The sequence below is a fragment of the Eschrichtius robustus genome, chromosome 14 (genome assembly GCF_028021215.1).
Source record: "Eschrichtius robustus isolate mEscRob2 chromosome 14, mEscRob2.pri, whole genome shotgun sequence".
NCBI classification, from domain to species: domain Eukaryota; kingdom Metazoa; phylum Chordata; class Mammalia; order Artiodactyla; family Eschrichtiidae; genus Eschrichtius; species Eschrichtius robustus.
In genome coordinates, this window is record NC_090837.1 from 6,629,584 (window position 1) to 6,654,981 (window position 25,398).

The 25,398-nt window shown below is 44.5% G+C and overlaps 1 protein-coding gene across 5 annotated transcripts in view; it reads right to left on the minus strand.

Moving 5' to 3' along the window:
• The window catches only part of DNAH10 (dynein axonemal heavy chain 10), a 146,180-nt gene that overhangs the window by 53,513 nt on the left and 67,269 nt on the right, over window positions 1-25,398 (minus strand). For all 5 annotated transcript variants that reach the window (XM_068562400.1, XM_068562398.1, XM_068562397.1 and 2 more), the window contains 13 exons: window positions 22,742-23,011; window positions 22,412-22,595; window positions 20,607-20,741; window positions 19,282-19,434; window positions 16,579-16,767; window positions 13,995-14,141; window positions 13,220-13,411; window positions 11,479-11,597; window positions 9,733-9,891; window positions 6,672-6,807; window positions 4,172-4,294; window positions 2,597-2,731; window positions 2,067-2,283 (listed from right to left, as the gene is read on the minus strand). In XM_068562400.1, coding sequence (XP_068418501.1) covers window positions 2,067-2,283; window positions 2,597-2,731; window positions 4,172-4,294; window positions 6,672-6,807; window positions 9,733-9,891; window positions 11,479-11,597; window positions 13,220-13,411; window positions 13,995-14,141; window positions 16,579-16,767; window positions 19,282-19,434; window positions 20,607-20,741; window positions 22,412-22,595; window positions 22,742-23,011 — 2,159 coding nt within the window. The remainder of the gene's footprint in view (window positions 1-2,066; window positions 2,284-2,596; window positions 2,732-4,171; window positions 4,295-6,671; window positions 6,808-9,732; window positions 9,892-11,478; window positions 11,598-13,219; window positions 13,412-13,994; window positions 14,142-16,578; window positions 16,768-19,281; window positions 19,435-20,606; window positions 20,742-22,411; window positions 22,596-22,741; window positions 23,012-25,398) is intronic.

The following is a 25,398-nucleotide window of genomic DNA, read 5'->3' on the forward strand; positions in this document are numbered from 1 at the left end:
TGATGTGAAGGAGGGGCAGAGGAAGGGGACTCAACAAAGGAGACTTTGAAGGCATGGCCAGGATGGAGCAGGATGGAGGAAGAACGTTTCAAGAAGGCAGAAAGTGGTACCATGTCCGATGCTGGGACAAGGTCGGGGAAGCAAAGACCAGAAGGGGTCACCAGATCCGGCAACGAGAAGGCAGTGCATGTGCAGTTTGCGAGGAGCAGTTTGGGTAGAGATGTCTAAGAGCCGGTGGGATGGGATTGGTAGAGAGGGACAGATGGAAAATACAGGAGAAAGAGGAGAAAACCAGTGAAGCCAGGAGCCTGATGAGGAGGGTGGGGGTAGACCTCAAAGCACAGGGTGGGTCCAGCTGGGAGCTGGTCTCCTCTCCCCTGAGAAAGGAGACAGGAGAAGATGGGGGCTGGAAAAATTCCTATCTGACGGTGTCCATTTTTCCTGTTGAAGGAAGAAGGAAGGTCACCTGCAGAGAGAGGGGAGAGGGCCATGTGGAGATTTGGAGAAAAAGGGAGAGGAACTGCCCCTGTGGGGACAGGAGAGGGAGTTCAAGTTCAAGACTGAACTTATGGAGGTGCCAGGCTTCGTGGTTGTGTGATTGTCTCAGTATCCCTCAGCCCCTGGAGAGGCAGAGAAAGCAGGCTTGGGTTTTCTCAGAGAGATTCGACAGAAGGGCAATTAGGCAAGAGGGGTTGAAGCGATAGGGCGGCAGAAAAGGATTCAGAAGGTTCAGAAGGTGGTAGCAAGAATGGCGGGGGGCGGGGGACAGTCCCCATGAGGCCAACTGGGATCACGTGTGGCAGGAATCACAGAAGCCGACTGTGAAGCAGGGAGTGGGAGGTATGCATTTATGAAGCAGACAGAACAGTGCCAGGTGTTATGAGCTAGGATGAGGTCAAGGGACACGGATCCTGGAGCTGAGTGCAGAAGGCATCTGGAACGGGGCTGTCTACACGGCCATTCAAGTCCCCAAGATGACAGCAAACTAGGGAGAAAGACCAGACCGGGACCAGCATCGTCTCTGATGGCAGCAGCACGTAGCCGGCGTGGTAGGCGTAGCTGGGAAGCACCCCCCGCAGCCTGCCGCCAAAGGAGACTCAGGGCCCCAAGAAAGTACGAGCAAACTACTCCCCAAAAGACCATAGACTTTTTTTATTGGGGTATAGTTGTTTTACAATGTTGTGTTAGTTTCTACTGTACAGCGAAGTGAAGTAGAGTTCCCTGTGCTACACAGCAGGTTCTCATTAGTTACCTATTTTATACATATTAGTGTATATATGTCAGTCCCAATCTCCCAATTCATCCCATCCCCCCCTTTCCTCCCTTGGTGTCTGAACAAAGACCAAAGACTTTTACAACATCTTTTATTTGCTCAATGACTCTCCACTAGAAAGACCTACGATCATTTTACTTTGAGCTTTAAAAAGAACAGCTCAGGTAATGATTATAGAATACAACTTAGGTCTCCCTGCCAAGCCATATTCAAATGTCATTAAGAGACAGACAAAGAAGGATCCTAGTGTTAGCTATAGTTCTTGGAGAATGCCACATTTTCATCATATATGGTTCTTTGAGGATGCACATTTTTCATGCAAACAGTTAAACCTTAATATAATGATTTCCTATGAATGATCCGCAAATCCACACATGATTGTCTACTGTGCAAATACTCAGGAACAGAGCAGATGAGTTAAGCTGTGGAACTTTAGAGAGAGGAAAAAAAAAAGAGAGAAGCCCAAAGGAGAAGAAATTCAAAGGCAAGCACAATGTGAAAATTTTAAAGAGCTTAAACAGAGTGAAGGAAGCAAGCGCCTAAGCTAGGGGGGAAAAGGTTAGACTCAGCAAAAAAGGCCATCCAAGGGAGCTGGGCTCTGCTATAGCAGTTCACGCATTTGAACGCCTCCTGAGGGTACCACTGGGTGCTCTGACCGTTGCACATTTCTCTACAGAAGCAAACAATCTGGAAAACCCATACGGGCATACGTATGGAAAAGCAAGGTCACGTCCTCTTAAAAACCTAACCAAAAACATTCTGAGTAGGAAAACAAGCTACCTTTGGTTCCTACCTGGCAGTTCCCCAGGGTTGGCCCAAACTCCTTCCGTATCAGCAGTAGGCAAAGAAGCGATGCGTTTAATACATTCATCAAATTTAGCCCTTCCATCCTTGAGCAGGGAAGCGCCCAGAGAGCAGTACAGAGCCTCTAAGAAGTAGCACTCCAGAAGATCGGGGTCCTCGATTTCTCCCTCTAGTAACGAATCCAGCATCTTGGTTAACTGGGTTACCTGGTTCACAGGAAAACACCTGGGTCAGTCCATATATTCCACACACCCCCACCAGGGTCAGTTCTGGTCATAAATCCCGGGATCTCAGATCCCAAAGCGGTGGGAACTGTATGACCCGCCACATTGGTTTCAACAGAGGGAGCTCAGTGTCTTCTCTTGCACAGGGCCACAGAAGGAAGTACTGTGTCTTCCTTGTCAGTAGCTGGCAATGTTAGAACTTACCCATCTGGCATCTTTGCTCCCCTTGAAAGCCCACTGGAGGGTCCATCTTTAGGGAAGAATTTCTTTTTTGCCAACAAAGACCCTTACTTACCATATTTAGGTTTGTCTGCGGAACTATTGTCTTCAGCTTCTCTCCTTGCCTTCCATCCACTATTCCTTCCACTATCACATCGATGAGATAGGGTACATATTTCTCAAACAGACTCTGTAAATCACCTTGATCCACCTATAAAAGAGCAGAATTTCAAAGCATTTTCAAGGGTTCCTTTATTTAAATGGAAGTTCGTGGGAAGCTTTGCTTGTAAAAAGAGGGGGTGAGAGGGAACTTCCCTGGTGGCCCAGTGGCTAAGAGTCCACGCTCCCAATGCAGGGGGCCCGGGTTCGATCTCTGGTCAGGGAACTAGATCCCACATGCCACAACTAAGAGTTCGCATGCCGCAACTAAAGATCTCGTGTGCCACAACTAAGACCCGCCTGGCGCAGCCAAATAAATAAATAAATATTAAAAAAAAAAAAAAGAGGGGGTGAGAAATATTTTCTGATGAATGAGAAATTTGGCAGGTGAGTAAACTCTGATAACTCATATATTTGTACAGAAATTTGTCTTTTATAATGCTCTTTCATTTCATCATGAAGCCTTTGATTTCACCGACCTGGGAGGGAGGTGCCATAAAAGGTCCCATTTGATAGAAAAAGCGCTGGTTATCTTAGAGTTCAAATGACATGGCCACAGTCATTGAGCAAAGAGTGCAAAGCAGTGGAAGGTCCTTCTCCCTACCAAGGCATTGATGACCACCAGGGACTGCATGGGTGGTCATCCCCCATTTGACAGCGTGCCTCAAATGGTCCCATCATGTTTCCCTTGGTCTTCTTTGGGGTAATTATGTCCTGGTTTCCAATTCACCATCAGCCTAGTGGTCCTTCTAGAGATGCATCCTGTGTGGTCATGGCGTCCCAGGTGTGGTCAAGCCACAACGTTCACATGACTGTCACATCTATCTCTGCAGCTTTCAGTGAAGCCTACCATACCATTAAGACAATACACATTTTTGAGCAGCCATGTGATACGTCACAGGGTTTGAGGTCAACTGAAACCATCAGATCTCAATTCCATGACAAACTAGGTCCTTCGCACACTGTATTCATCCAACTGAGCAAAGCAGGAGGAGCTGGGCACCTAATAGAGACAAGTCTCCCAACTCCTGGGCTTGGCTGGATAAGGGGTTGCCAACTACAATGCATAAGCCAAATCTGGCCTGCCACCTGTTTTTGTAAATAAAGTTTTATTGGTACATTGCTATGCCCATTCATGTACTGTGGCTGCTTTCATACCACAGTGGCGGGGTTGAGTAGTTGGAAAAGAAACCATATGGCCCACAAAGCCTAAACTATTTACTCTCTACTCTTTCACAGAAAAAATTTGTCGCCCCCTGGTCTAGACTATCAAAATCACTACCTATCCCACCTGCTGTGAATTATCTGGAAATCTAATAAGGGTGTCTTCCATGTTTTTATCCAACTTATTGATAACATTAAGTGCTCAAGATCCTGGGCAGGTCAAGGTCAAAGTCATGGCCTTCAACAACAAACATCCCTCTGAGTTATGTTTATCCAACTAGCCACCAATACTAGTAACTGGTAAGTTCATTTTGGGAATAATTTTCACCTTGTTTTGTATTTGATTAACCCATTTTTTCCAGTATGGTTGATATTTCAAGTTTTTAGGATCGACATAAACCATTCCGCATCGAGACACAGTCGCAGGGGAGGCATACTGTAAATCTCCAACCTGGAGAAATAAACAAAATCAGTGTTTTCTGCAGCTATAGACAACTGGAATACATGTTTTAAAGCCGTTGCTTGTACAGAGTTTTTACAAATGCATAAAACCCAAGTCATACCCCAGTTAACACAGCTTTTATGAGGTTTCTAATTGAACACTTAGGTTTATCATGGGAAGATTATGCATCTCTGATGTAGCACTTTTTAAGTTTCTTTTACCATAAAATTAATATGAAAATTAACATGCTGTAGAATATCTGACCAAAATTAAAAAAGTATAAAGAAGAAAATAAGTTATCCAAAATCCCACCACCAAGAAACAAACACTGTTTTGGAGCGTTTTCCTTTCAGTCTTTTTTCTTTATTTTTTATAACATAATTGAGATCAAGGAATATGAAACTTAATAAGTATGCATCTAACAGCAATATTAACACACCAGTCTCTCTTTATCTGAAAAAAAGACACAGTTCAGTCAGTCAATAAAATAATGATATGCACAAATACTCATACATGGACAAATTTTGCAGGCCAAGTTAGGAATGGTATTAGCATTAAGCTAGAGTGAAAGCAAGTCTCAGGACCACAGCTGTGAAACAGGTTCAGAGGATATGACAGAAAGTTGGAAAAATGAAGATAAGATAAAGGCAAATAGTGAGAGAGAGAGAGAAAAAAAGAAAGGCAACTATAAACTCCAGCCAAAAAAAATGGCTCTGAAAGAAAGTAAATGTATCACAGTTCCTGGATTTCTTGCTTTGCTAGCAAGTATATCACAGTATACTACTTGGCTCTACAGTAAGTATTTCCTTATTCATAATGACGTAAATATGTTTACTGGTTTAACTGACTTAGCAGTATAGTATTCTACGGAGGGGAGGTGGGCTGATGGTATAAAAGATGAACCCTCACTTTCATAGCAGTCAGTCAACAGATAATGTGTAACCTTGATAAAGGAAGAAACAGCACGCAAAGTGGGTTCCTTTAGACACTAGAGTAACCATCAGAAGAAACAACTCAAGTGTGAAATGTAGTTACCTCTGGGATACAGTAAGGAAGGATGAGGGCAGCAGGTAGAGAACAGAGTTGTACTCATCATAAATTCTTCTGCATTGTTTGGGTTTTCTTCAATCATCTATATAACTATTTTAATAAACATTTTAGTCTACAAATAACAAATGCGGGAGAGGGTGTGGAGAAAAGGGAACCCTCCTACACCATTGGTGGGAATGTAAGTTGGTGCAGCCACTGTGAAGAACAGTATGGAGGTTCCTTAAAAAAACTAAAAATAGAGCTACCATATGATCCAGCAATCCCACTCCTGGGCATATATCTGGACAAACTATAATTCAAAAAGATACATGTACCCCAGTGTTCATTGCAGCACTCTTTACAATGGCCAAGACATGGAAACAACCTAAATTTCCATCGACAGATGTACGGATAAAGAAGATGTGGTACATATATACAATGGAATACTACTCAGCCATGAAAAAGAATGAAATAATGCCATAATGCAGCAACATGGATGCAGCAACAATAATGCAGCAACATGGATGGACCTAGAGATTATCATACTAAGTGAAGTAGGTCAGAAAGAGAAAGACAAATACCATATGATATCGCTTATATGTGGAATCTAAAATATGACACAAGTGAACTTATTTACGAAACAGAAACACACTCACAGACATAGAGAAGAGACTTGTGGTTGCCAAGGGGGAGGGGGATGGGGGAGGGATGGATTGGGAGTTTGGGATTAGCAGATGCAAACTATTATATATAGGATGGATAAACAACAAGGTCCCACTGTATAGCACAGGGAACTATATTCAGTATCCTGTGATAAACCATAATGGAAAAGAATATGAAAAAGAATGTATATAAACGTGTAACTGAATCACTCTGCTGTACAGCAGAAATCAACACAACATTGTAAATCAACTGTACCTCAGTAAAATAAATTTTTTAAAACATAAACATTTTAGGGACTTCCCTGGTGGTACAGCGGTTAAGAATCCGCCTGCCAATGTAGGGGACATGGGTTCGATCCCTGGTCCAGGAAGATCTCACATGCAGCGGAGCAACTAAGCCCGTGCGCCACAACTACTGAGCCCGCATGCCACAACTACTGAAGCCCGCACGCCTAGAGCCCCTGCTCTGCAACAAGAGAAGCCACCACAATGAGAAGCCCGCGCACCGCAACAAAGAGTAGCCCCCACTCACCGCAACTAGAGAAAGCCCACGTGCGGCAATGAAGACCCAAAGCAGCCAAAAATAAATTTAAAAAATTAAAAATGTAAATAAAAAATTAAAAGTTAAAAAATAAACATTTTAAATTTTAATTAAAAGAAAGACATATTTGAAATCATTTTTCATCACTACTTGCCTCAAAGAGCAGGGCACAGTGTGCTTGAAGCCGAATACGCTCACCATTGGCCAACGTCAGCAGCTTGTTGTCGTCCATCACAGAATTCATGTTCTCCACCCACAGAGCGTCCACATCGCCATCAAATAAAATATACCTGCGGCAACCAGAGAAAAGTGAGCCATGTAAGGCTTCCAATTACGGAACTTGGTGTAACCTCCTTGTTCATGCTGAACGTCTTTTCCCAGGGTTTTCTTTTTTAAAGATTTTTTTTTTTTTTTTGATGTGGACCATTTTTAAAGTCTTTATTGAATTTGTTACAATATTGCTTCTGTCTTACGTTTTGGTTTTTCAGCCACGAGCCATGTGCGATCTTAGCTCCCCGACCAGGGATCGAACCCGCACCCTGTGCATTGGAAGGCGAAGTCTTAACCACTGGACCGCCAGGGAAGTCCTCCAGGGTTTTCTAACCAGGATCTGAGATAGAGCACCCTACTTGGTCCAGAGGTGTTTGACCCAATAAAATAATAATAATAATATAGATTAATCAACTAATTAATTAATTAAATATATATATATATATATATATATAAACTATTTGAGTTAGTCACCAACATTTAAGAATCAGGAAACCTGACCCAACAATCCGGATTCCCTGCTTCCCTGGCAAACAGGAAGGTCTGACAGTACAGACCTGCATTCCCGCATGGGAACAAAGCGCTGCTGCTGGTAGTAGCTGCCCATGAAGACAAAGTGCCCCAGTCCACCTCATTCTTTTCTTAAATCTGAGCATCAGCTGCTATTTATCACTGGTTTGGACACCTAGTCCTCTTATGGTCAAGTTAAAAGGATTTCATATATCCATGTGTACTGGATTGAATGGTGGCCCCCATAAGATAGGTCTATCCAGAACCTGTGAGTGTGACCTTATTTGGAAAAAAGGTCTTTCCAGATATAATTCAGGTAAGGATCTTGAGATGAGATCATCCTGGATTATCCAACAAGTATCCTTACATCGGGGGAAGCCGCATGAAGACGGAGGCAGAGATTGGAGGGATGTGGCCATAAGCCAAGCAATGCCTGGGGTCACTAAAGCTGTCAAAGGCAAGGGAGGACCTTCCTCTAGAGTCTCCAGAGGCAGCGCTGCCCCACCTTTATTTCAGACTTCTGGCCTCCAGAAAGGATGAAGAATAAATTTCTGGGGTTTTTTTTTTTAGCCACCCAGTTAATGGTAATTTGTTACAGAGGCCCTGCAGAAGCTAATACACCATGTAACTTGGCCCATTTCACTCCCTGATGCTACCTGCTGGGCCCCTAGGAGCATCTGCATTTGCAAAGCCCTGGTTTACACACCATCCGTCCTGGCAGGAGATCTACTTTGGCTTCAGGGCCTCCGGTGTTCAAGCTACGCGACCCTTCAGTTCTGTGGCTGTAATGGGTTACGTCACAGCAAAGCCCATCCCCAAAGGAGACTGTGTTGGACAGGGGATTCTACTGTATTGGAATGCTGATTTGATATTGCTTCCATTTAATTCACTGATATGAGTAGTTGGATTTTTCCAGCATTAACCTTTTGGTTTATTTTCTTCCAGTATTCTTTTTTAACTTTTTTATCTTAAATAATTTCAAACTTACAGAGTTGCAAGAATAGACTAGTGCAAAGAACTGCCATATGCCCTTCAACCAGATTCTCCAGTTGTTAACTTTGCCCCATGGATGCTCTTTTGCTCTCTCTCTGTTTTCCTGAATCATTTGAAAATAAGTTGCGGACATGACGCCCTGTATTCCTAAGTGCTTAAGCGTGTGTTTCCTAAGAACAAGCACCTTCTCTTATATAACCACAGTACAATTATCAAAATCAGGAAATTTAGCATCAATAGAATACTATTAGCTAATATACAATCCATGTTCAAATTTCACCAACTGTCCCAAAAGAAAGTCTCCATTTTACAGCATCGTAGGAAGACTAGATTCAGGCTACAATCAATAGATGCTAAAACCGTCGGGTGAAGGTTTGATGAGGAATAGGGTATTTACATAGTCTTAGGGTATCTCCCCACACCTTGCATATCAACTGCAGAAGGAAAAATGGCAGATACCACCCTAACCTGATGATCAAAGTTAAAATCACTAATAAGGGGGCAAACCAGTATCACGTGCTTCTGATGAGACGCTGAGAAGGGCACCATGTCACTTCTGAGAGATTCCTGCAAGGACATTTACGAGGAAGCAACAGACAAACCCAAACTGAGGGCATTCTGTGCAGCAGCTGGCCTAGAATCTTTCAGAACATCAAGGCCATGAAAGATAAAGAAAACCTAAGGAACTGCTTGAAATTAGAAGACGTCAAGGAGATAGGACAACCGAGCACAGTGTGAAATCCTGGATTGATCCAGAATCAGGGGAGGATTGCTAAAAAGAGTCTGTTCCAAAACTCATCAGTTGAGACGTTAGACTCGTTATTTAAGGGTTTTTTAATTAATGGGGTTGGACTAGAATATACAATCGGGATCATCCCTGGGTTTACTTGACAGGTGTCACGGGAACAGCTAACACTGGAGAAGGCTTTTTACCGGATGTTCCAATAGAGCATTTCCCCTCCCGGCCTCACTAGACCCTCACCGCGGTGGGCAGTGACTGGAGCAGGGCAGGCAGCCTCAGCCACGCCTGCAGGTGAGAAAGTGCAGCTCTGAAGGGTGTTCCAGCACTTTCCACGATGCTTTGTTGCCTTTCCTTGACTTACCTTGCCGTATCGTCAGCCTGGTGTGGTGCCTCTGTTTGAGGGCTTGGACTCTGATGTCCCAAGTTCAAATCCCTGGCCTTGGGGTAAGCTCTTTCCTCCCCTTCCCTGGATCTCAGCTTCCTCCATGGTAAGCTGGGATCCATCGCAGTCAAGGAGCATGATTTAGACAACACATAAACAGCACTGAGGTGGTACCTGGCCCTTCGTGAGCAGAGCCTCCTGAGACTGTTTGCTTCCAAGCATGAAACTGCAATACTATACATCATTTGTTTCTTTGTAAGCTTTGGCTAATTCACTATGAACCCACCCAGGCTCTCCCCTCCCTACAGAGATACTCACTTTCGCTCCTTCTTATCCGTCGGCTTGTTGATCTCCCTGAAGATGTTGGACAGCACCCCATCTGTCCAGTCTCGGGTGGTGGGGTCCAGGATGCCGTAGAGCTCTATGACACTCATAGCCTTGGGGTTCAGGACATACAGCTTTGTCACCAGCCCAAGCCTAAATCGAAGGAGAGGCTTCAGCCGTGGCTCGGGCAGACTAAACGCATTAGGAGAACAATCTAGGTCACCCATGCGGGGGATTAGATCCCCTGTGTTTTCGATCCAATCCAAAATTTAAAATGCAAACCATCCAAACTCTGCACTGGGCTTCCCACTCTCTGTTAACGACTTATACTAAACGCAAGGGAACCACCTTTCACCAGGAACGTGGCCCCAGCACAAGTGAGGTCTGAACTGATAACACGGCTTTGACTTCTGAGGGCAACAGACGCTAACCTTCATGTATATTTCATATTTGTGTATTTACATATTCATGCATATGGCACATTTATGTAAATATTTCACAACTACTGTATAGGAGATTATTGTCACCAGGGTAACGTAAAACCTTTGAACCCCTGATGTTCAATCCCTCATATTTACAGAACGACAACTGCTCTGCGTTGCTGGCTTTACAAATCATGTGGACAGGGTATTTCCCACTATAATGCCTGTAAATTCCCGCAGTGCCGTGGGATTAATTCATCTACAGAAAACTAAAGTTCACACAGAACATAGTTTATAATTAACAAAATAAATAAATAAAAATAATAGTGGCATATCTATACTCACATCTGTACGTGACAGTTCTATAAATTGTCTAACAATGAATTAATTAAAGAATGAAATACAGGATGGCTATGGAATAACCCTCTTAAAATCAGTAAGCCATCGTCCACTGATTTCCTCATGAGAAACATAAGAAGAAGGAAGAAGGAATGACAGTCACTTACTCGACTGGATTTTATAGCCTATCTAGAACTGGTAAAGGCACAAAGATTATAAGGCTTGATTTAGATTTTTGCTGGAACATCAGCATGCTTTGAAATCTTTCTGGAATGCAGCTATTGCTTAGGAGAAATGTGAGAAGTCAGAAAACCCATATTCAGTATAAGGGCATCGATTCACCACAGGTCTTTGTGATATTCTATATTAGGAGTGTGAAATCACTTCCTCCTTCGAGCAGTATAGCTCTTGCAGGGCTGGTGATGATAAGGCATTTGGGGAGGGGACACTCTTTTTGGCCACTCTGATACCATAACAGTGTCGCATAACGGCGGGGGGTCCTGACTGACTTTAAAGGAGCAATCTGAACGCCAAGAAAATACGACCTAAGTTAACTTTCAAAACATCCTTATAAGATAGTTTTTGAAATACTCATTTCACAAATAAACCTATTCACAGTCTGATGCACAAAAGGCTAACTGTTTTGCCTTCTAAAATATATCAACTAAATCAGCAATAAAACAAGTTAAGATGTTCTCGGTTTGGGACTTCCCTGGCCGTCCAGTGGTTAGGACTCCGCACTCCCACTGCAGGCGGCACAGGTTCAATCCCTGGTCAGGGAACTAAGATCCTGCAAGCCACGTGGCGCAGCCAAAGTTAAAAAAAAAAAAAAAAAAAAAAAAAAAGATGCTCTGGGTTTAAAGGGGGGTGTCTGGGACAAATGTAACCTCCCAGGAAATCAGAGAGCAAAGTGGGACTAGGTAATACCGCCACCGACCTCACCGTGAAACGAAGCCCTCCCCGAGGATGCCATACTCACCTGGTCTGGGCCTGACACAGGGCGTTAATGACCACGGACTTGCCCCCTCCCGTGGGCCCCACCACCATCGTCGTGTGGCGGGTCATCATGGTCTCGAACATCTGAATCACCTTATCCACCTGTGGGACAAACATTGGTAGCTGGGTTAAAACACAGCTTTTTGTTAAAAACAGCTTTATTGAGCTAGAATTTGCATACCGTACAACTCACGCACTTAAAGTGCTTCAACAATTCAGTGGTTTTCAGTATGTTTGAAAGGTTGTGAAACCATTACCACGTTCAATTTTAGAACACTTTCATCACCCCCGCCCCAAAAAAAACCTCTGTGCTCATTCGTCATGTCTCCCAAGCCCGTTGCCCACAGCCCCCGGCACCCACTAATCTACTGTCTGTCTCTATGGATTTGCCCGTTCTTGACAAAAAAATGGAATGATATAAATGGAATCGTGCAGTATGTAGTTTTGGGTGTCTGGCTTCTTTCACTCAGCATCATGTTTTTAAGGTTCACCCATCGGTGTAGCCTGTGTCAGTACTTCCTTCCTTCTTACGGCCAAATAATATTCCATCGTATGGATGGACCACATTTTGTCTATCTCTTCATCCATTGATGATATTTGCATTATTTCCACTTGTTGGCACGTATGAATAATGCTGCTACGAACGTTCGTGGACAAGCTTTCATGTGGATAAATAACGTTCTCATTTCTCTTGGGTTTATACCTAGGAATAAAATTGCTGTTTGTCATATAGTAACTCTATGTTTCACTTCTTGAGGAACCACCAGACTGTTTTCCAAAGTGGCTACACCATGCTACATTCCCACGAAAAACACATCTTTTTAAACAACCACCTCTAGAGGAAACCACCAGGGCCAGGAAAGGTGCATAGAGATCTCTCATCTGTGGTCAGTACCCGCTGCCCCGGCCTGAGGCCTCTGGGTAGCCTGATACCCCAAGGTGGCCCGTCCAGAGGCAGCCAGCCCAAACCTGCAGCTTTGGGCATTCACGCCCTGAGCAGAACACCTTGGCAATAATGTATGGCTTACAGACAACATATACAATCTCACAGGCTTCAGATGATCAAAATTTTACTTGTAATATCTAATTTAAAATTTTTTCCAGTGTGACTCTGGGGGAAAAAAAGGTGGGGTGGGGAGAGAAGATTAGATGGTTGGGCCCCAAAACAAAATACTTAATTTACCTGATCACATTATGCCAAAAACATTTTCGGAAGGTGATATATCCATACACTGGAATATTACTCAGCCTCAAAAAGGAAGGGAATTCTGACACGTGCTACAACATGGATGAACCTTGAGGACACTATGCTGAGTGAAATCAGCCAGACACAAAAGGACAAACACTGTATGATTCCACTCATATGAGGTCCCCCGAGGAGTCAAATGCCTAGAGACAGGAAGTAGAATAGAGGTTACCAGGGGCTGAAGGAGGAGGATGGGGAGTTATTATTTAATGGGGACAGAGTTTCAGTTTTGCACGATGCAAAACTCTTTCACAACAACATGAATATATTTAACATGACTAAACTGTACTAAAAATGGATAAAATGGTAAATCTTATATTATGTGTACTTTACCACAATAAAAAAAGAAAATGGGGATGGGGAATGGTTAAGATGGTAAATGTTATGTGTATTTTACCACAATTATTTTTAAATGAAAAAAAAAAAAGGAAAGGACCCAGAAAAAGTCAGTGAACTCTCATCCTCAGCACCATTTTACCTGGACAGGCAAGACAACGTAGCCATTTTCCCGGAGCACCTGTTCTACAGCATCATTGAAATCGGGGTAGCGAACCCGTGGGCAGTCTAGTCCAGGAAACAGATCGGAAATCAAACCAAGGAAGAGAGGGACGTCTTCAAACACGAACTTGGGCAGATTCATGTCTCGAAGGGCCCTCATAAGCACCACATCCTGGATGGAACGAAACACAGACGTCTTCAAAGACGTTTCTGAAAGCCCCCAGGGCTAGTCTAGAAATCCTCTTATGAAGTAGACGATGAAATTTTATATGAAATATAAAACATAAAGCATTCCACGTAGAGTTTCTGGAGAAACACAAGAGTCTATTGCCCACAGAGTGGCAATGATCAGACTCTTGTTTTGGAGTAAGTCCCGTGTGAAAGAAACATGACCGCCCCTCTGGCTTTTATTGCAAAGAGGAAATAACTCATGTTCGTGCTTTCTAGAGAATTTTGTTCATCCCCACCCCTCCAGCCCATCATCCTGCAACTGTAGATTGATTATTATCATTGACGTATCACAAACATTGGCACCATGAAGACATTGAACTGGACCTTATGGTAATAAGCCAAATTAGAAGAGAACAATGTAATGAAGAAGAGACCAAATGAAGGCCAGACAAGTAAATGAAGTGACAGCTAAGAATAAAACTTTCTCTTGATACCTGTGCTCCCCGTCACCTCCATCCCAGCATTTATTCAATACACAGGAACCAAATTAAAAAACCAGAGAACTTAGAGCACATGGCCCCTACCTCCCTAAGTTCAGAAGAACCTCTCTTCAGCTCACCAGCCATCACCAACACTGATTTAAGGGCTCTGAGTCCAAAATCATAATGATGTTGCTTGGAGAGCTGCTCCCGGGCCAGCTTATACAGAACGGTCATCTTTTTGGCCAGAGTCTTTTGTGATAGAAGACAATGAAAAATAAATGAAGAAAATGCCCTGAAAACACCAGAACATCACGACACAAAGAAAACTGACATAAAGATGTTCAGATGAAGCTGCTCTACAAACCAGCAAATCTTGCCTCCAACAAATACCAGGATGGGTCCTCTGTTTTTAACAGTGACCAATTACGACTTAATTTAAAAGAACACCAGCCTTACCAGACAGAGTTGGATGACAGTCCTTGAAAGCCAAGGAAAATCTTAACCACCTTAAAGAACAGAATTCATACAACTTTTTAAATCATAGAGATTACACTTCAGAAATTTGCTTCCTTTGACCTAAACATGTTATTAAAGTTTTCTTGTAACTGTTTTTGAGGACAAGTCATCCACCTGGTCTACATCAAGGATTCAAAACTTGCTGGTCCCTATGGATGGCATGGGGATTTTGCTCATTGAAACTAAGAACCAGAGATCTCTCCACTCTGGCTCAAAATCCATAGACAATAGGATTGGCAATAAGAGCCTTTACCAAAAAACTGCAGAGAAGCAACCTAACAATCCTTTATCTTAAACATATTCGTTATTTTGCACTTTTTCCAGAACCTTCCAGGGAAATGTATGTGCATAATCTTTTTTTTTTTTTTTTTAATAAATTTATTTATTTATTTATTTATTATTTTTTTTTTAGCTGTGTTGGGTCTTCGTTTCTGTGCAAGGGCTTTCTCTAGTTGCGGCGAGTGGGGGCCACTCTTCATCGCGGTGCGCAGGCCTCTCACCGTCGCGGCCTCTCTCGCTGCGGAGCACAGGCTCCAGATGCGCAGGCTCAGTAGTTGTGGCTCACGGGCCTAGTTGCTCCGCGGCATGTGGGATCTTCCCAGACCAGGGCTCGAACCCGTGTCCCCTGCATTGGCAGGCAGATTCTCAACCACTGCGCCACCAGGGAAGCCCTGCATAATCTTTTTATACATATTTTAAGAGATGATAAAGGAGTTATCTCTCTATATATACATTTTAAAGCCACATATTCTCAAGGGCACGAGGCTTAGTGAAAAAAGCCCACCTGAAAGGGTTACATGTTGTATGATTCCGAGTATAGAACATTCTAGAAGTGATGCAATTGTAGTGATAGAGAATGATTGGCAGTTGTGAGTTAGAGTTGGGGGCAGGATGTGACCGTTAAGGGCTGACACGAGGGAGTTTCTCTGTGGCGATGGGACAGTTCCATGTCCGGACTGTGGCTCCAATTATAGAAACTCCCCTACATACAAACCTTCAAGCTGCGAACTTTCAAAGATGCGAACGTCCATTTGCACGTCCGATCACGTCAGTTCACGTGTCTGGCGTACATTGTCACGTGCGTGCATCCTCTACAAGTGGTTGTGCTTTTTTGTGAACTTTACAGTACTGTATAGAGTACAGTAGTACAGTATCTTTATTTCTTGCCTGTTCACTCGATGCCCGCCCCTGTATGCCAGCTGCTGAACTGTACTGCTGTGCTTTTCAAGGTACTGTACTGTAAGATTAAAAATGTTTCCTTTATTTTTTTGTGTTTGCTTGTTTTTTATGTATTATTTGTGTGAAAAGTATTATAAACCTATTACAGTACAGTACTATATAGCCGATTGGGTACCTAGACTAACTCTGTTGGACTTATGAACAAATTGGACTTACGAACATGCTCTCAGAACGGAACTCGTCCATATGTAGGGGAGTTACTGTATTCTACACATGTGATCATATGTCATAGAGCTATACACACACACCAGAGAGAGAGAGAAGGTGAAACCTTGTGGAATCCAAATAAAGTCCACACTTGAGTTAACAGCATTGCGCCCGCATCAGTTTCCTGGATTTTTTAAAAAATATTTATTTATTTGGCTGCACCGGGTCTTAGTTGCGGCACGCGGGATCTTATTTTTTAGTTGCTGCATGTGGGATCCAGTTGCCTGACCAGGGGTCAAACCCAGGCCCCCTGCATTGGGAGCGTGGAGTCTTAACCACTGGACCACCAGGGAAGTCCCAGTTTCCTGGTTTTGATGTTATCACTGCAGGAAGCTGGGTGAGCGGTACCTGGAACTCTCTTGACTACTGCTGCCATCTCTTGTGAGTCAAATGATTCCAAAATAAAAGTTATAATTTTAAAAAAAGAGAAAGGGAGAACTTCCCTGGTGGTCCAGTGGTTAAGACTCTGCGCTTCCACTGCAGGGGGCACAGGTTCAATCCCTGGTCGGGGAACTAAGATCCCACATGCGGCGCAGTGTGGCCAAATAAATTAATTTAATTTAATTTAAAAAAATGATGCACTCCCAGCTTTGAAAAAGAGAGAAAAGGGAGAGAGACAAAGCAAAACAATCTGAAAAGCCACACGGAATGAAGCCGCCCCAGGGCCCCCGTCTGCGAGCAGACCCAGGCGGGTGCAGGGACGCCTGGCGCTAAGGGACCTCACCTTGGCCCAGAGGAAGCCCTCGGAGAACAACATGATCTCGCAGATCTGCTGCAGGTCAGGCACAATCACCACCACGGGCCGGAACAGGGCCTTCACTGACTCGGGCAGTTCCGTGCGGCCCGCGTAGCCGGGGTTCATGGTGATGAAGATGCCCATTCTCGAGTCCAGGGAGATCTCCTGCCCTTCAAACTAGGGGACGAGAGGAAAGGAAGGAAGGATTATGCTGCTGGCCAGCCTACCACGGGGCAAGGAGGCCTGGGGAGCCGCACGGCTCTTCCTTTCATGGGTACAAGACAGACACCACCATCTGTCTCTTGCCCTTTCCCGGTGATAAATGCAGAGTCCTCGTGCTTACGGCCTCAACGTTCTGGGGTGCCAGCCTCAGCCGACCCCCAAACTCTGATGTGAATCAAGGGTATGTCCACTTGAGAAGTAGCTGATGTTGGGAAAGTGTGCAGCCGGGGGTTGATTCGAGGCACTGTGTGACCTCCAACAGGTCACTTACCCTCTCTGAGTCTCTGTTTCCTTCTCTGCAAGGCTGTGGCAGTTAAACGAGACAACATATTCAAGAGCACCCAGCCCACTGCTTCGCACAAAGCGGATTTTCATTCATGTTAGCTGTCACTTCTCTCCCCATTCCCACCTTCATGCTGGTCTGGCCGCCTGGGTGTCCCCTGGACCCTTCCGACAGAATCCCACCTCAGCATCCTTCAGGAAACCAGCCTTTGTCCTCCAGGGGCCCCATGGACCAACAAAATGCAGAAGTCTCTAGATTTTGAGTCTCGTTAGCCTACAGTTGAATTTCAACAGTCTTAACTTTCCTCTCTACTAAGATTTTACTATTTTATTTCTTTTCATGGTCCACCAGAGAGACAGACAACAGATGTTTTATTTCTAGGAGGCACAGGCTGCCTCAGTGAAAAGAGGGCAGCGCAGCCTGAGAGCTGATACTCCCCAGAGATGAAGGCTGCTGTCTTGTCTCTCATGTCTCAGTCTCTGCACTGAGACTACCCTCACCCACGCCTCAGTACCTCATGTGAGTCCCAGATCAACCTCTGGAGACAAGACACAGGCCTGCTCTTAAAAACACAGGCTTCTAGGGACTTCCCTGGTGGCGCAGTGGTTGAGAGTCTGCCTGTCAATGCAGGGGACACGGGTTCGAGCCCTGGTCTGGGAAGATCCCACATGCCGCGGAGCAACTAGGCCCGTGAGCCACAACTACTGAGCCTGCGCGTCTGGAGCCTGTGCCCCGCAACAAGAGAGGCCGCAATAGTGAGAGGCCCGCACACCGCGATGAAGAGTGGCCCCCCACTTGCCACAACTAGAGAAAGCCCTCACACAGAAACGAAGACCCAACACAGCCAAAAATAAATATAAAAATAAATAAATTAAATAAATAAATTAATTAATTAAAAACACAGGCTTCTAGGGACTTCCCTGGCGGTCCAGCGGTTAAGACTCCGCACTTCCACTGCAGGGGGCGTAGGTTCTGTCCCCGGTCAGGGAACTAAGATCCCGCATCCTGCATGCCACGCAGCACGGCCCAAAACACAAAACAAAACAAAACAGCTTCTAGAAACCCAAACGCATTGCAGGCTCAATGTGCCTCCCATGGGAGTAGTAAGCTCAGCCCTAAAATGTTTCAGAAGAACTAATTAATAGAAATCCATCCGGAATCCTCAAATGTTTAACAGTACCCAGTTTACATAATCTCTTGACCATGAGCCCTGAGGTCCAGGGAGAAAGCGGGTGGGGTGCAGGGCCGCAGAGGCACCCACAACGGAATCCTCACCAACCCATGCTGAATTTGGGTCCTGAATCTCCCAAGGAAGCTCTGTGGGGCCTTGGAGGATGTACAGGAGTTTTCAGGTGAAGGAGAAAAAAGGACAATTCCAAGCAGATAGGGATGCATATGGTGTCCCAGGGCATGCAATGTCTGTGGAGCAAGTGGCATAAAGTGACAAGTGTTCAGGGCACGCAGGGGCGAGGACAGCGGCCGGAGGAGCAGGAGAGCAAGCTGGGATCACAGTGTAGGGAAACGGCCCAGCCACTCTGGTCCCTGTTGTCAGAGAACTCACTCCGGGCTACCTAAATTACATAAGATCCTGTTTCTCCAAATTCTCAACCAGTTTGATCTGATGTAACTTAATACAGACATCCCAAACTTGAGCCTACAAATGTATTGTTGGACGGGGAGAGATTAGTAAATTCTCAAAAAATTTTTAAGTTTGCCTTTTCACTTTGATAACAACCTTAATAATCTTCCTCATTACAATGCCGTAATTTTACCAGGTACGAAGGCAAATTTTCTTGTTCACTGTGATAATTTCTACTGAAGATATTTTGATTGAATGGAACGTTGATTTTTTTTTTTAAGTCATTTTTTCTCAAATTTGGGAAGAATATTTTTTGACCTTGAAAGGGGGTCTTACACATCACTTATTTGAGAATCCTGTCCTACCCGTCTATAACTATTAATCACATGTCTGGAATTATTTTGAAGTTCTTAGACTATTATAGTCCTTAATTATCAAAGATGTTGATAATTTGGGGAAACCCAATTATCTCCATTTGAAAGCAGAAGTTGGGCAAATCTTCATCTAGGGGGAACCTGGTCTGGATAGACGACTGTCCACCACCTGATATTTCAGCACGTTCCCAGCCTGGGGACATGATCTGGGCTGGCTTCACACTTATCCTCACCTGGAACCTGGTTAACTGATGGATCAGAGCGTTTCGGATCGTCTGGATCTGGGACGAGATGACTGAGAGCACGGAGGCATCGATGCGATTAAACTCGTCAAAACAGCCCCAAGCCCCACACTGAGCAAGGCCCGAGAAAATCTTCCCGACGGCCTAGGATGAAAGAAGTGTCAGGACAAGGGCAATTTTCATCTTGAAAACTGCAAGCAATCCACGTATGGATACCATTTTCTAAATTAGAAGCGAACGACGATCAGAACCTACTGTATAGCACAGGGAACTCTACTCAGTGCTCTGTAGTGACCTAAATGGGAAAGAAATCCAAAAAAGAGGGGATATATGTATATGTATAGCCGATTCACCTTGCTGTACAGCAGAAACTAACACAACATTGTAAAGCAACTCTACTCCAATAAAAATTTTTAAAATAAAAAATAAAAAAAGCAAATGACGATCATCAGATTGGCAGAGAAGAGCCACCCCAGTAGTGGATCTTCCTGGCAAGACTTCCAAGGCCTCTCGTGGGCCAGCTCCCACTCACAGGATTTCACAAATTAGGTAATTTTTAAAAAATTTTTATTGGAGTAGAGTTGATTTACAATGTTGTGTTAGTTTCTGCTGTACAGCACAGTGAATCAGTTATACATATACATACATCTACTCTTTTTTAGATTCTTTTCCCATATAGGCCATTACAGAGTGTTGAGTAGAGTTCCCTGTGCTATACAGTAGGTCCTTACCAGTTATCTATTTTATATAGAGTAGTGTATATATGTCCATCCCAATCTCCCAATTTATCCCTCCCCCCCTTTCCCCCTGGTAACCATAAGTTTGTTTTCTACATCTGTCACTCTATTTCTGTTTTGTAATTAAGTTCAAGGGTTTCACAAATTAAGGATTTTAACGTAAAAACCCAGATTTCTGGCTTCTCTTGAGATGTTGGGAAATCTAACAACACTGGGTCCACTTTTCCAAGTGGCAACAATTGACCTAAGCTCAATAGCGGCTCCCCCTTTAGATGGAGCTTTGCTTTCCAGTTGGCCACAGTCCCCACCACTCTCTATCGTCTGTCTGCTGCTTTATTCATTTACACTATCTAGCTGACTCCAGTGGGCATTTAGTTTGGGACTCTTGCTCTACATGCTGCTAACAAAGAGATACAGCCAAGTTCCTAGACTGGAATGGTGAAACGTTTCCTACTACGTTCCTCCAGCTGTCACCATGTCATCTCATGGAAGCGTATGAGGTGAAATGCCTTCCCACCCTGACCCCCTTTTAGCTCTCTGCCTAAGAAGACCGTACCAGAAGTGACGCCAGGGCCTTACTTTGTAATCCATGCCTTCGCCGCAGTTGGTTACAACACAGAGCAAGCCCAAGGCTTTGGCCAGGTCCTTGGTGGTCTCAGTTTTGCCAGTACCTGCTGGGCCAGCAGGGGCCCCACCCAGATACATGGACAGCGCCTGTTAGAAGCCAAATGCAAAACATACGTTGTCTGATTCACGGAAAGAAACAGGTGTCAATTCCCAGTTTGTGACAGTCTATGCAGGAATATATAAATGGCAATGGACCAGTTCACACTCACCTTTTCTGACAGTCACCATTTTTTTTAAGTCTTTATTGAATTTGTTACAATATTGCTTCTGTTTTATGTTTTGGTTTTTTGGCCCCAAGGCATGTGGGATCTCAGCTCCCCGACCAGGGAGCGAACCTGCACCCCCTGCATTGGAAGGCGAAGTCCTAACCACTGGACCGCCAGGGAAGTCCCTGACAGTCACCATTTTTAACATTTCTTTTCTGTCTTTCTCCGTTGACCTCCACTGACCACACCCCACTCCACCCCCCATTATATAGGAACCAGTGCGCCAGGGACTCTGCAATATGCTGGACTCTGTACCCACCCTGAGGACCATGCCTAGCAGTTCCCAGAGCTGAGGCTCACGGAAACACGGACATCTGTGCAGGGAAGGATTAATTTTGCCCAAAGAAAGGTTTGGCCCTTTGTCTCTAGATCCTAGGAGCTGACCTCTAAGCCCTCAGAATGCCCTGCCTGAGAAGGGTGCCCTTGTTTATCTGGGGACCTTGGGCCACGCCGGACAGTCTAACAATGTGATTTATGGTGGGAGCCTTGGGCCACATGGTATCATCAGGTCAACTTCTGCAGGGTCTGGGGACTAAGGTCAATCATTCAGGGGGTCAGTCATGTCTGCATGACAAGCCCCCAGTTAAAGCGCTGGCCACCAAGGCTCGGTGGGCTTCCCTGGGTGGCAGGACTTCACACGTGCGGCCACACAGAGCTGCCAGAAGAAATGATGCTGTCTGGACAGCTGCATCAGAGAGGAGACTGAAGGCTGGCATCTCCTGGACCCTGTCCTATGCCTTCTCCCATTGCTGATTTTGATCTGTACCCATTTGCTGCGAAAACCATAACCATGACCATAATGGCTTTACTGAATTCCGTCATTCCTTTTAGCAAACTATTGAACCGGAGGGTGGTTCTAGGGGCCGCCTGAACTTGAAACAGCCCAATCCCAAAAGGTGGCACGTAGGTCATATTCCAAATGGAAACTCCTTTATAGATTTTCAAAGTGTAACATCCCTTACTCTCAGCATTAACTTCCTGGGGCTGCCGTGACAAAGTACCACAAACTGGCTGGCTTAAAACAACAGAAGTGTGTTCTTTCACAGTTCTGGAGGCTAAAAGTCTGAAATCAAGGTGTGGGTAGGGCCACACTCCTTCCGAAGGCTCCAGGGGAGGATCCTTCCTGACCTCTTCCAGCTTCTGGTGGCCCCAGGTGTCCCTGGCTTGTGGCCGCATCCCTCCCGTCTCTGCCTCCGTCTTCACATCACTTTCTCTGTGTCTCTGTGTTCTCTCCTCTTCTTACAAGGACGTCAGTCACTGGTATTAGGGCCCTAATCCAGGATGTTCTCACCCCAATCCTTAACTAATTCGATCTGCCAAGACCCTATTTCTAAATAAGATCACATCCGAGCTTCTGAGCAGACCTGAATTTGGGGCAGGGTAGGGGACACTGGTCAACCCAGTACACCATCACCATTACCATAGTCACCCTTAGAGAAAAACACATAACCCCAGGGGAACGATCACCAAGAGAGCCAGGCTGCCAATCACCTGAGTGAGAGTCAGGTAAATCCGGTCCGTAAGGGGCGTGACAACCAGCCTCCCGTTCAAACCCATGTACTCGTAGCCGTAGCTGAAGGTCCCCGTGCACTGGCGGACGCTCAGCTCATCTGGTTCTCGGTCCCAGTAGAACCGCAGCTGACTTTCCCATTCGAACTCCCGGGCCTCGAGGATGCTGGAAGGTGAGCGACGGGCGATAAGTGAAGAGAGACAGAGATGCAGCAGAAGGTGGGCAAGGGGGAGGAAGGAGAGACGCTGAGAGAGGCCAGAGGACGACAGAAGACAGGTTTCGAGACGCCAGTGCCCTGGGCAGGTCCCTACCTGCCCCGTATGAAAGAGTCAACTATATCTCGGGCATGCACGTCGATGATGAGGACGGTGTTGTATTTCTTTCTGTCGTTTCTGCTCAAGGACGTGGCGATCCGAGTGACCAGCTCATCAATCTGCCGGTGCATCTTCCGGCCGTAGTTCTTCATGGCCTGCTTCTCCCCTTGCTGCACTTTGCGGAAGACATCTTCCACCTCCCAGGTCCACCACACCTGGCTGGCGGCCAGCACCACCATCCCTTGGTACAGGAGCATCCAGTCGACCCTAAGGGAAAAGCACGTCTTCAACGAGATTCTCCCAGGATTGGGACCGAAAACGGTCCTGTCAAGAATCTAATTCTTCCAAAAGGCAATCCTGCTGTACACTGTTGTAAATTGGTACAGCTACTATGGAGAACAGTACGGAGCTTCCTTTAAAAAACTTAAAATAGAACTACCATATGATCCAGCAATCCCACTCCTAGACATATACCCGGAGAAAACCATAATCCGAAAGGACACATGCACCCCAATGTTCACTGCTGCACGATTTACAATAGCCGAGACATGGAGGCAACCTAAATGGCCATCGACAGAGGAATGGATAAAGAAGACGTGGTACATGTATACAATGGAATACTACTCAGTCATAAAAAGAATGAAATAATGCCATTTGCAGCAACATGGATGGGCCTAGGGATGATCATACTAAGTGAAGCAAGTCACACAGAGAAAGACAAATATCATATGACAGCACTCATATGTGGAATCTAATTTTTTAAAAAGATACAAATGAACTTATTTACAAAACAGAAGCAGACATAGATATCGAAAACAAACTCATGGTTACCAAATGGGAAACTTGTGGGGGAGTGATAAATCAGGAGCTTGGGATGAACATACACGCACTACTATATGTAAGACAGATAACCAACAAGGACCTACTGTATAGCTCAGGGAACTCTACCCCAATATTCTGTGATAACCTATATGAGAAAAGAATCTAAAAAAGAATGAATATATGTATATGTATAACTGAATCACTTTGCTGTACACACTAAAACTACAATGTTGTGTAGACACAACATTGTAAATCAACTATGCTCCAATAAAATTAAAATATTAAAAAAAGAATCTATTTCTTTCATACAGATGACCAACAGGCACATGAAAAGATGCTCAACAATGTTAATTACTAGACAAATGCAAATCAAAACTGCAATGAAGTACCACCTCACACCAGTCAGAATGGCCATCATCAAAAAGTCTACAAACAATAAACGCTGGAGAGGGTGTGGAGAGAAGGGAACCCTCCTACACTGTTGGTGGGAATGTAAACTGGTGCAGCCACTACAGAGAACAGTATGGAGGCTTCTTCAAAAACTAAAAATAGGGTTACCGTATGATCCAGCAATCCCACTCCTAGGCAGATATCCGGAAAAGACAAAAATTCTAATTCAAAAAGATATATGGGGACTTCCCTGGCGGTCCAGTGGTTAACACTCCATGCTTCCACTGCAGGGGGCGTGGGTTCGATCGCTGGTCAGGGAACTAGGATCCCGCAAGCTGCACGGTGCGGCCAAAACAAAAAGATATATGCACCTCAGTGTTTACAGCAGCACTATTTACAATAGCCAGGCCATGGAAGCAACCTAATACAATGGAATATTACTCAGTCATAAAACAGAATGAAATAATGCCATTTGCAGCAACATGGATGGACCTAGAGATTATCATACTCAGTGAAGTCAGTCAGACAAAGACAAACATCATATGATATCACTTACATGTGGAATCTAAAAAATAATACAAATGAACTTATTTATGAAACAGAAACAGACTCAGACATAGAGAACAAATTTATGGTTACTAAACGGGAAGGGGGGAAATAAATTAGGAGTATGGGATTAACAGATACGAACCAATATACATAAAATAGGTAAGCAACAAGGATTTACTGTATAGCAGAGGGAATTATATTCAAAAAAAAAAATCTACTTCTTTGATACGGAATAGGGACGGCAAAGTATGAGCTGCAGGTAAGCAAAGGAGAATAAAACTCTTCTGGCCAGATAGTAGAACACCAGGCCAACAGAGACATGCACATGAAAAAGTTACAGGTGCACGACTGTGTAAAAGATGCCAGATCACTTTAAAGATGTGTCTTTACAGATGTTTAAAAATTATTTAACATTATGGGCATATTGTAAGAATTTTTAAATTTTTAAAAATTCCAACAAAAAAATTATCTCTGACCACACCCCCCCCGTGGTTCCTTGTTATAGTTTCCTGAGTGTCACTCGGCACTCTTTTCCATTCTCATACAAGCCTGTTCAAAGTTCAAGATACACAAATGGGGAGAAGGGACTGTGAGGGCTGTTTCTCCAAAATCGGCATCAGGGAACACAAGCTACACTGCACCTTGCCTTTCTCACCTATTGGTTCTAGTGGGCATGCGTCTAGGTCAACGGACATAGGTCTGACCCGGTCCTGGTCAAAGCTGCACGATATTTCAGAGCATCAAAGTATCGCAACTTAAGCAGACGTTTCCGCACTGATGTCTATTCAAGTTGCTTCCAGTTCTTTTGCCAATACAAACAATACCACGGTAAACATCTCTCTACATCATTTGGCACTGTCTCGAGGCATTTTTGGTTGTCACAACTGGGGGAA